Source organism: Aphis gossypii, chromosome 1 (genome assembly GCF_020184175.1).
Source record: "Aphis gossypii isolate Hap1 chromosome 1, ASM2018417v2, whole genome shotgun sequence".
In the NCBI taxonomy this organism is placed as follows: domain Eukaryota; kingdom Metazoa; phylum Arthropoda; class Insecta; order Hemiptera; family Aphididae; genus Aphis; species Aphis gossypii.
This window is the reverse complement of record NC_065530.1, coordinates 13,841,545-13,852,707: the sequence shown is the minus strand read 5'-3', so window position 1 is coordinate 13,852,707 and position 11,163 is coordinate 13,841,545. Positions and strand designations below refer to the sequence as shown.

The 11,163-nt window shown below is 36.8% G+C and overlaps 4 protein-coding genes and 1 pseudogene across 4 annotated transcripts; 4 read left to right on the top strand and 1 right to left on the bottom strand.

Moving 5' to 3' along the window:
- The first annotated feature begins 542 nt into the window (after positions 1–542).
- Positions 543–2,770, top strand: LOC126549055 (putative nuclease HARBI1; annotated as a pseudogene).
- On the bottom strand, positions 2,646–5,729 carry LOC126549056 (uncharacterized). The gene is made up of 5 exons (XM_050197425.1): positions 4,512–5,729; positions 4,098–4,314; positions 3,962–4,009; positions 3,663–3,818; positions 2,646–3,225 (listed from the first exon to the last, which is right to left on the bottom strand). The coding sequence occupies exons 1-5, from the start codon at positions 4,713–4,715 to the stop codon at positions 3,020–3,022; spliced, it is 831 nt and encodes a 276-aa protein (XP_050053382.1). The 5' UTR covers positions 4,716–5,729; the 3' UTR covers positions 2,646–3,019.
- A 1,514-nt stretch (positions 5,730–7,243) lies between these two features.
- Positions 7,244–8,941, top strand: LOC126549312 (uncharacterized). The gene has a single exon (XM_050198129.1). It carries the CDS (start codon positions 7,244–7,246, stop codon positions 8,939–8,941), a length of 1,698 nt encoding a protein of 565 aa, XP_050054086.1.
- A 725-nt stretch (positions 8,942–9,666) lies between these two features.
- LOC126549311 (uncharacterized) lies at positions 9,667–10,239 on the top strand. The gene has a single exon (XM_050198127.1). It carries the CDS (start codon positions 9,667–9,669, stop codon positions 10,237–10,239), a length of 573 nt encoding a protein of 190 aa, XP_050054084.1.
- Positions 10,240–10,259: 20 nt separating this feature from the next.
- Positions 10,260–10,622, top strand: LOC126549310 (uncharacterized). The gene has a single exon (XM_050198126.1). It carries the CDS (start codon positions 10,260–10,262, stop codon positions 10,620–10,622), a length of 363 nt encoding a protein of 120 aa, XP_050054083.1.
- The last annotated feature ends 541 nt before the right edge of the window (positions 10,623–11,163 follow it).

The window sequence follows — 11,163 nt, the reverse complement described above, 5'->3', positions numbered from 1 at the left end:
ATTATTTAGAACGATTGTCCTTATCAAGTATAAATAAAAATGGCAATATTTTTGGTTCGATGTTTATTAGTTATATCGTGGTCTATGAATTATTAAAGTACCTACCTTTATTTTGTCCCATAAGACTCGAAATAGTCTTACTGCCCTAGTTATAGGAAAAAAAGTATATTCCTAATGTACTACCTACTTTTAACCTACTTAAAACGAAATTTTTCCATAGCGCGATGTGGACATCAGTATTTTTCTCTGATAGTTCCATAGTGGACAATAAAATTAAATAAAATTGCGTGTATACCTACCATACAGTAGTATCATCGGTTATGACAATTTAGATCATTACGACCGATTACACACTCCAATATATTCATAGATAATAAAGATATGGATAGGCCACGCCTATGTTAAATATATTTGAGGCCGCGTGCCTGGAGGGGAAGGCAATTGAGGCGTTTTTATAATGATAATTGATACTCTATATAGGTATACTTGTTTGGCCTCAACTGGACCCCTTAAATACCGTCGATAAGACCGATATATCCTATCCATATCTTTATTATCTATGCTTAGATCATAGTTCATGGTTATGTGATATTGTAACAGTAGTATAATTTCAAATAATTGGTAATAATTTTCCGAAAAATTCATTTTAAAATTACAAACAGTGAAGTTTTGTTTACGATAAATTAAATAACCTTTGATTTTATAAAATGGCTAATTTTGACGAAATGGCTATGTTGTTTGCAATTAATAATGTTGAAAATCATGAACACTTACTTAATGAACGACAAACGCGAATACCTGAGATGATTTCGGATCCATTTCTTCTAACTGATCGATTATTTATAAAAAATTTCAGACTTTCTAAAAATCTTGTTAGAAATATTATTGAACTTTTACAAACTCGTATAGTTTCAAAAGACCGTTCTTCTGCAATTGATTTGAATACAAAAGTAAGTGAATATAAGATATAAATTGATATTATATTTGATGACTTCAGACTTTGTAAAATGTAAATTATAGTGATAATACCTTAACATAGTTATTTATTTTCTATATTTATTTAGGTCTTAGTTACATTAAACTTTTTGGCTACTGGCTCATACCAGTCTCCAATTGGAAACAGTCGGTTTGCAGCTTTATCACAACCAACTGTATCACGTTGTATTAGCGAGGTTGTAGAAGCACTTAACCATCCTGAAATATTCAACGAATGGGTGAAGTTTCCAAAAAACCTGAATGAACTCACAGAAATCCGCAATGAGTATTTAGTCCATTAATTTAAAAAAATGTATGTATTTATTTTGTAATAAGTAATAAGTTCATTGTTCAATAATAAAGGTTCTACAGAGAAACTGGATTTCCAGGAGTTATAGGTTGTATTGATTGCACACACGTGGCAATTGTATCTCCTTCGACCAATCTGAATTTAAACGAAAATCAAAACCCTGAACATATCTATGTAAACCGTAAAGGATACCATTCCATAAACGTTCAATTGGTAATTTTTCAAACCTTATTATAGATCTTTCTTCTTAAGGATTGCTAATACAATATTATAATATATTATAAGTACTACTAATAAATTGTGTCTATTTTTTCCAAAATACCTCTTTAAAGTTTGTTATTATATATAAGAAAAAACAATTTTTGGTGGGCTAATTTTTTAGATAATGCATAAAATAAAGAAATGTATTGTTGTAATAAAAAATAATATCGAAAATGTCAGGGGGCTAAAAAACAAAGGATTCCTCCTGAAGCTTTAATGTGTATTTAAATAAATAATAATTTTAATTCATCTCAAATTTAGATTTGTGATTCAAAATTAAGAATTTTGAATGTTAATGCACGATTTCCTGGCAGTACCCATGACACACATATATGAAACAATAGTTTGGTCTTACCAGTACTTCAGGAACTATACAGACGCAATTATGACAACTTTTATTTATTAGGTAAAATAATCTTCTTTTAACATCTTATTTAAAATATAAATAAATAATGTGTTTTAAAGTGTTTAAACATAAGTATTTGAATACTTGAATTTAAATATATTTGTGGTAATTTTAAATACTTTTATTAAAGTAATTAAGACACTGTTCTAAAGTACATTTTTAAAGTATTTTGCTTATATTAAAATATAATGAGTGTATTTTTTACAACTAACGTGTTATAATTTATGATTTATTTGTATAAAAAATATCAGGTGATTCTGGATATCCCTTGCGGCAATGGTTATTGACACCTATAACCAATCCTACAACAGATGCTGAAAAATTTTTCAATACAAAACAAATGTCAACCAGATGTATTATTGAACGTTGCAATGGGGTGTTAAAAATGAGATTTAGGTAACAATGGTTTTAAATTTTATTGTTTTACATATTTTTTACCAAATAACTTTGATTTTTTAAGGTGCTTATTAAAGGATAGAATACTACATTACAAACCAGAAAAAGCATCGTCCATAATAAATGCGTGTGTAGTTCTGCATAATATGTGTATCGCAAACAATGTTCCTATGACATATGAACAAGATATTGAGGAACATGACAATTTAGGTATGCTGGGAGACCAAGAAATATTGGCAGATAACAATCGCAATATAGAGTTGACTCTTGGGAGACAACAACGAGATAAAGTTGCAAGATACCTTTTTCATAGACATGGCGTATAATTAATAATGGCGTATATTGTATTTAAAAACATGCATACTTTTTATTTTTAATAATTAATAATAAATATATACAATAAAGATTTGTTATTGAAAATACTTTTACACTGTTTTTTATTCCTTCTTTTGATCATTTGTTAAAAGTATAAGTAACAATATAAAATTAAAATAAACAATGTTTAGTAATAACAATTTTTATAACTAATTATAACAAATAATAAAATAATAACCTTTTTAACTAATTATAATAAATAATAAAATAATAACCTTTTTAACTAATTTCTCTGGTAAAGTTAACAAATAAAGTTTTTATAAAATACAGTTCAGTCTTTAAAATTCTGTTTTCAGTCATTTTTCTGTTAACTTGGTCAGTAATGTTCCAAGAGTGGTTCCAATGTTTTTCAACAACACATTATTTTCTTCCAAAAGTTTAATTTTTTTTTCATAGTAGGCTTCTTTTAAATCACATTTCCTCTGTGCTATATCTCCCAACCTAGTTGCAGCTGTATTGCTTTCACCCAAACAAGTAGCAGTAGTCTTTTTTCTTTTGAGATCTATAATAAAATAAATTTAAAAGTAATAAAAACAGACGATTATTGAATATATGGAGTATTAACTGTAATATTATAAATTATGTATTAATGTAGGTAAGTATATGCATAGGCAGAGTTATGAAGGATTTAAGTGAGACTTAAGAGATAGAGAATGTCCACGTAGATTACAATTTGTATTTAACGAAAAATAATGTTGTAGTATGTACTTAATCAAAATTAATAAATTAAAATAATAATATTTTTGTAAATAATCAATTTAATAATTCTATAATATGTAAAAATACCTAATAGTTTTGATGTAGAAGTAAAGAATTTATTTTATAAAAATAAATCGTCCTTTATTTTTTAAATTACAATTTCCCCCTTCCCTCTGGAAAAAGGCTGGGGACGTCCATGTGCCAATGTGAGGTATGCAGAAAAAAAATTAAAAATTTTACCTGGTTTAGGTTTAGAAGCAAATATTGATGCCTGTTCTTTATTAGGATTCTCGTTGACTCTAGTGATATCTGGTATAGGTGCAATGGCTGACTTGATTTTAATGCTATTGGTAGGTACAATGATTGATGGATGATTATAAGTTTCATAATCATTGGCTGCAATAATATAATGAAAAACAATAAGAATAAGTCTTTTTTAATGATACAAGCATTATATTTTCTACTTATAAAAACAAAATTATAGGTAGGCATAATATTTACTAATTTTTGTATAAATATTTTTAATTTTATATACATACATTCATTATACACATCAATGTATTCTTCAACGCATAATTGATCATTATCTAAAATCAGAAACATTATCATTCATTAACCAATGAAGTAGATAATATGAAGAACTATATGAATGAACTATATTTATTAGAAAATTACCAAGTATATCATTTTCAGGATCTTCAAAAATGAATTCTACGTTTGATTCTGCAGTATTTTCATGACCACTCACTAATGATGGACTAATCAAAGAGAGTGCATCCTTTTGAACATCATTCAGCTGAATGTCACAAGTTGGTCCACCCCCAGTACCTCCAATGTGTCTCTTTATAGCCGCTGCTTTTGTTTTTGTGGTTGATCTTGTATCTTGCCATGTCTAAAAATTAAAACAAGTGAGTCAACACTTTAGTGTAGACTGTAGATGGATAAATTCCCAATACTATCATATTGTACACTTATAATCATATACAAAGAATCAAAATCCCCAAATTAAGTTTTCTTAAAATTGATTCCATTTAGGTTGATTTGGATGAATTAAGTGATTGTTTTATGGAAATGCCAATTTCTTCCTACTTGGCGTTGGTTCTGTTCGGAACGTGAATCAGTTATACGGCGTCCCGGTTCATATCGGCAAATGCGTTGCTTCAATGCAAGCCGCCCGGCACCTATGTCCAGTACCGTTCGACCTACCGTCCGACTCACCGCATTACCTACCGACCGACCGTTCACAGATAATTTTGTTACCGTTACCGTCATTGTTTTTGAGTACACCAACATTTACCAACCATTACCTTAAGCCGTTGAGAGTCCAGCGGACTGCTGTCGCCCAACACGGTTTTTATCTATATATATATATTTTGTTATTATTGTTATTATTTTGTATTCGTTTTACTTAGTTTTATTATTATTTATTGTATTAATTATTGCCCTCCGCTGGCCAGCACTATTGTGCCCCCTACTTCACCTAAAGCATTACTATTATCATTTTATTTGAATAGTAGCACCCGGTGACACCGTGGCAAACTTAAGTTGTTGCACCATTATTTATTTTTTTTTTAATTCTTAAGTCATCGATTATACAGTCCACTCCTACCTCCAAGCATTTTTACATGGTCCTTCGACCCTAGGATGTTCCTAAGAGATTGAACAGTGACCGGGGTATGTGTACAAAAAAAAAAAAAAATATATATTTCCGTAAGTTAAAACGTATGATACACATAATATAATAATTAAATTTAAATTTAAGTTATATAATAAGTTATTGGTGTAGCGACCTTATTACGTAATCGCCGTGTGAAAAAAAAGTCGTCGTGGACTTTGGACCTGCACGACATAATAAGCGATTAGTGTCTTGTCGCAGAGATAAAAGTACGCTCACGCGACGTCACCGTCGTTGTATTTATAATTCGTTAGTAGGTCATCGACTTCGATAGTAATTTATAAATAATACTATATACCTATATAATAATTTATCAGATTATTATTTAAATTGAATTTTTGTCTAACACCACTGCGATGGGTGTATACGAAGAGTCAAAAGAACGCTTGGTTGGTCTTCAGAAAAAAGTACAACGCGTGTATGACGCCGGTGAAGCACTTACAAAAGACCAATCGAAGACGGCGAGATCAAAATTCAAAATAATGTATGCGTCGTTAGAAAGCATATCTAACGATTTTGAAACGCATCTTACAGTCGTTATACGTCAGCAGTGTAAAGGCGGCGCAAGCGGACCAGACGGAATAGACACAGAAAAGGAACGTGCTGAATTTGAAGAAAAATATATTGGTTGTAAAATCCTCGCAGATGAGTATTTACCAGAGTCAATTGCCGAGGCTAGTTTGAACCAAACGTTTATGGAGAAAAAAGTTCCTCAGATCAATATTCCGGTAGAAAAATTGCCAGTACCTCCTCACTCAATGGCGACCAAAAAGAATATACGAGTTTCCGCAACCAGTTCGATGTACTGGTACATAATAATGAAGTTTTTAGACCGGTCATTAAGTTTAGTTATTTAAAGGCGTACTTAGAAGGCGAACCGTTAAAACTTATAAACAATCTAATGCTCAGTGATGAGAATTACGAGCTCGCATTAAATATTTTAGACAAGCGGTATTCAAATAGGCGCACAATAGCACACACGACCACTTCGACCAGCTTTGGACAGCTCAAAAGGCCATGCTAGGTGACTCAAAATCAATACGACAATTATTGAACACCATTACCGAATCAGTCGGAGCATTAAAAACCCAGAAGTATGCTGTTGACCAATGGGACCCAATATTATTATACTTATTTCAAAAAAATTGGATGCCCCACTAAGAGGTCAATGGGAACTATTAGTCGATACCAACGACGATCCAACCGTCGAGGACTTCGTAACATTTTTGACCAAGTTTTGTAAAGCGGCAGGTGCTGGACAGTCCAGTGCAAGCGGACGTGAAAAAGCATCAACTACAAAACCTGACAAAATCACAACACTGCATACTACACAATCGAAGTTCAAAAAACCTAAACCCATGCACGCAAATGCAAATGAACAAAAAAAATCATTCTCGTGTCAAGTGTGTAAGGCAACACCGGACATTTATTTATTTATTGTCCGGACTTCAAAAAAAAAACACCAGCCGAAAGACATAGGTTGATAAAGGATCTCAATCGATGTTACTTGTGTTTCAGTGAACACATGTCGGTGAACTGCAAGAGTACACGAGTGTGTGAGGTGTGTGGGGGACGCCATCATTTTGGCTACATTTGGATAACAATGCAGTGGAGGACCAATCAAATACTTTATTGTCCTCTGTAGGCAATTTGCCAATACGCTCACAAGTGCTCATGTCTACCGTAGAAATTCTCATACAAGACGCCAATGGGCGTTATCAAAGAGCACGAGCATTGTTAGATCTGCTAGTGAGAGTAGCTACATGACCGAAAGTTGTCGACATAGACTAGGTGTATCGCGGCAGAAGTGTCATTTAGCAGTTAGTGGCATATCTGGAGTGAAAGTACCCACGATAAAAGCTCGAGCGCAAGTAGTTATTCGCCCTGTACGACACCATGGCCAGCAAATGACAATCGAAGCGCATGTAGTAACACAAATTACCGGATGTACGCCGTCAAAACATATACGCGATGCAGATTGGGTGCATCTAAAAGATCTTGAACTAGCCGATCCAAATTTCAACGAACCATTACCGTAGACGTACTGCTAGGCGCCGAAGTTTTCCCCTACATCATACGAAGTGGGCGACGGGAAAATTCACTAAGTGAGCCAGTTGGTATCGAAACAGTGTTCGGTTGGGCTCTAATGGGAAACATTGGTAACACTAATCCTAAGAGAAGCACTACGTTATTAACATCTTTGGACAGTGTAGATCTTGTGTTACGACGGTTCTGGGAAATAGAGGAAGTACCAAATGCGTCAAAGACGAGTCCGGCAGAAGAGGACTGTGAGCGTATTTATCATTCTACGACTACACGAGAATCAGACGGTCGATATGTTGTACATTTACCATTCAATTGCAAACCGCCGCAGCTTGGACAGTCACGACAAATGGCCCTCAACCGGTTTTATCGTTTAGAATCCCGACTAGATAAGTTGCCGCAATTACGACAACAATACAATACTGCCATGCAGGATTATCTCGATAGCGGTCACATGCAAATCGTACCAGAAGCCACACCCGAACCGGAACAGGCTTATTACACTCCACATCAAGTAGTGATTAAACCTGACAGTACTACTACAAAAGTGAGAGTTGTGTACGATGCGTCAGCCACTACTTCGAACGGGAAGTCGTTGAATGATAACCTTTATCCTGGTAAAAAATTACAACAAGACTTGCCGGGTATAATCATCAGGTTCCGGATACATGAAGTTGTGGTTACAGCTGACATTAAGCAAATGTTCAGACAAATCATCGTTACTCCCGCACATAGACAATATCAGCGGCTCCTTTACCGATTTCAAAGTTCAGAACCTATTCAAACTTTTGAAATGACCACTGTGACCTTCGGCCAACGATCTTCACCATTCTTAGCAATAAGAACGCTACTTCAATTAGCCAACGACGAAGCAGGTGCCTACTCAGATGTTCAACGAGTTCTGCGTAACGATCTGTATGTGGACGATGTGGTCACTGGTGCCGACTGTGTAGAAAGTGCGCTTCAACTTCAACAGAATCTCATAAAAGTACTAAAGAATGGGCAGTTTGAACTTCGTAAATGGTCCAGTAACTCGGCTAAGGTATTAGACGCCGTACCCAAAGAACATCGACAAAACCAAGACGTTGCGTTTAACGGAGGTGAAATTGAGTTTACCAAAGTACTTGGTTTAAAGTGGGAGCCAAATAGTGACGTATTAACCTATCAACACCAAACTAATCCTATACAGTTTAGCAAACGTCATATTTTATCGGAAATCGCGCGTATTTACGACCCTATTGGGCTGTTAGCGCCCGTAACCACTCATCTCAAGAAGCTTATGAAGTATTTATGGTCACTGGGAGTTGGATGGGATGACCCATTGCCCCAAGACGCGATGGATGCTTGGAAGTGTTATCACACTGAATTACCACTAATAGGACAAGTACGAGTGCGACGACAAGTTACTTGCACCGGATCGACCTACGAACTACATGGATTTTGTGACAGCTCGGAGATTGCCTACGCCGCTGCTGTGTACATCTTAGCTCGAAGACCAGACGGGACCATGCATTGTCAGCTTCTAATGGGCAAATCAAAAGTAGCACCCGAAAAAAAGTTGTCCATTCCCAGATTGGAATTATGCGGAGCACTACTCCTCGCTCGAGTTATCACTTATGTGCGTACCAACCTATCTACATTACAGATAAGCCGCCACCACTGCCTGGTCGGACTCAACAGTAGCTCTAGCATGGATAAAAACACCAACTTCGAAACTAAAAACATTCGTAGCAAACCGTGTTGCCCAGATACAGCATATGACGTCGCCAGATATATGGAGACATGTGCCGACTGCACATAATCCGGCAGACTGCGCATCGCGCGTTTGACCCCAGGAGAATTAGTCAACCATACAATGTGGTGGACGGGGCCAGACTATTTGAAGAAACCAGAGGAGTTATGGCCTAAAATCGACATAATCGCATCAGATGAGAACGAAAAAATGAACACGTTGAGACCAAAATAGTTACACTGATGACTACTGAAACCATGACCGAATGCCCACTCCTATATCAATCGGACAATTGGCCTAAAATTCTGCGTTTAACCTCTTACTGGCTTCGAGTGCGCGATTGTTTACGAAAGAAGGTCGTGTCAGATAAAGCTGTTCCACCCACCACCACACAGTAGAAACAACAATGCGATGTGGGCTCTAGTTCATTGGACGCAAAAGGTTTTCTTCGCAAGAGAGATAAAAACCTGCGGAACCACCATAAGTGTTCCATAAAGTTACGGAAATTGGCCCCTTTTTTGGACAAACAGAATCTACTTCGAGTGGGAGGACGCCTGCTACATTCAGATTTGCCTTACAATGAAAAATACCCCGTGCTTTTGCCTAAAGAAGCTCGCTTGACGACAGTTCTGATTGACTACGTGCACCGTAGTAATTGCCATCCAGGTCCCAACGCAGTACAAAACATTCTGCAACAGTCCTTTTGGATAATATCGGTGCGAGGTGTTATACGAAAGAGAATACATCGTTGCATACCTTGCTTCCGAGCTAGTCCTCGGTCCCCACAGCCATTTATGGGGAACCTTCCACGTGCGCGTTTGGACCACGTAAAGGCCTTTAATAAAACCGGCGTAGACTTTGCAGGTCCTTTTAATGTGAAGGCCGCACTGTTACGAAAACTTCGCATAACAAAAGCATATTTGTGCGTCTTTGTGTGCATGTCAACCACCGCAGTGCATTTGGAACTCGCATCGGACCTTTCTACACCGACGTTCATGGCAGCTCTAGATCGGTTTCTTGCACGTCGAGGGCAATGTTCGGACATGCATAGTGACTGTGGCACGAACTTTACTGGTACTCAACGGTATCTGAGTGAAGTTCATGACATCATCAGTTCGCAGTCCTACACGCGTCATGTAACTGAGAAGCAGATAACATGGCATTTTAATCCACCATCAGCCCCTCACATGGGTGGAATGTGGGAAGCAGCTGTTAAGTCGGCGAAAACATTGTTGAAAAGAGTCATACAAGATCAAATACTAACATACGAAGAGCTGAACACCCATTTTGCATCGAGTAGAAGCGTCTCTAAACTCACGACCCCATCGGTGCATTATCGTCAGACCCCAATGATTACACGCCGTTAACCGCTGGCCATTTTATATCGATGGGACCGCCGGCTAAGATACCAGTACCAGACAACGAAGATCGTCCGGTCTCCGTCAGCTTGCGACAACGATGGACACTGGTTAAAACAATCCAACAACACTTCTGGCAGAGATGGCAGCGGGAGTATTTAACAACGTTGCAACCACGCAAAAAATGGCTGAAAATAGCCATAGACCTCAAGGTGGGTCAACTTGTTCTAATCAAAGAACCATCACCAGCCCTCACGTGGAAAACCGCTCGTATCGTGGAAGTTTACCCAGGAACGGATGCCATAACCCGGGTCGCTGATGTCAAGTTGGCCAACGGTACCGTTCTACGTCGTCCCGTGGTCAAGCTATGCCCTTTGCCACTATCCAATTGAAGGTCGCTACCTTCAAGGAGGCCGGTATGTTCGGAACGTGAATCAGTTATACGGCGTCCCGGTTCATATCGGCAATGCGTTGCTTCAATGCAAGCCGCCCGGCACCTATGTCCAGTACCGTTCGACCTACCGTCCGACTCACCGCATTACCTACCGACCGACCGTTCACAGATAATTTTGTTACCGTTACCGTCATTGTTTTTGAGTACTGTCCACCAACATTACCTTAAGCCGTTGAGAGTCCAGCGGACTGCTGTCGCCCAACACGGTTTTTATCTATATATATATATTTTGTTATTATTGTTATTATTTTGTATTCGTTTTACTTAGTTTTATTATTATTTATTGTATTAATTATTGCCCTCCGCTGGCCAGCACTATTGTGCCCCCTACTTCACCTAAAGCATTACTATTATCATTTTATTTGAATAGTAGCACCCGGTGACACCGTGGCAAACTTAAGTTGTTGCACCATTATTTATTTTTTTTTTAATTCTTAAGTCATCGATTATACAGTCCACTCCTACCTCCAAGCATTTTT

Coding starts and splice junctions, on each gene's coding strand:
- LOC126549056 (XM_050197425.1), bottom strand. CDS start 4,715: ATGTTGGTGTACTCAAAAACAATGACGGTAACGGTAACAAAATTATCT. Junction 4,315..4,511: donor CCGAACAGAACCAACGCCAA/GTAGGAAGAAAT, acceptor TTTAATTTTTAG/ACATGGCAAGATACAAGATC. Junction 3,819..3,961: donor CATTGATGTGTATAATGAAT/GTATGTATATAA, acceptor ATATTATTGCAG/CCAATGATTATGAAACTTAT.
- LOC126549312 (XM_050198129.1), top strand. CDS start 7,244: ATGGGAAACATTGGTAACACTAATCCTAAGAGAAGCACTACGTTATTA.
- LOC126549311 (XM_050198127.1), top strand. CDS start 9,667: ATGGGGAACCTTCCACGTGCGCGTTTGGACCACGTAAAGGCCTTTAAT.
- LOC126549310 (XM_050198126.1), top strand. CDS start 10,260: ATGGGACCGCCGGCTAAGATACCAGTACCAGACAACGAAGATCGTCCG.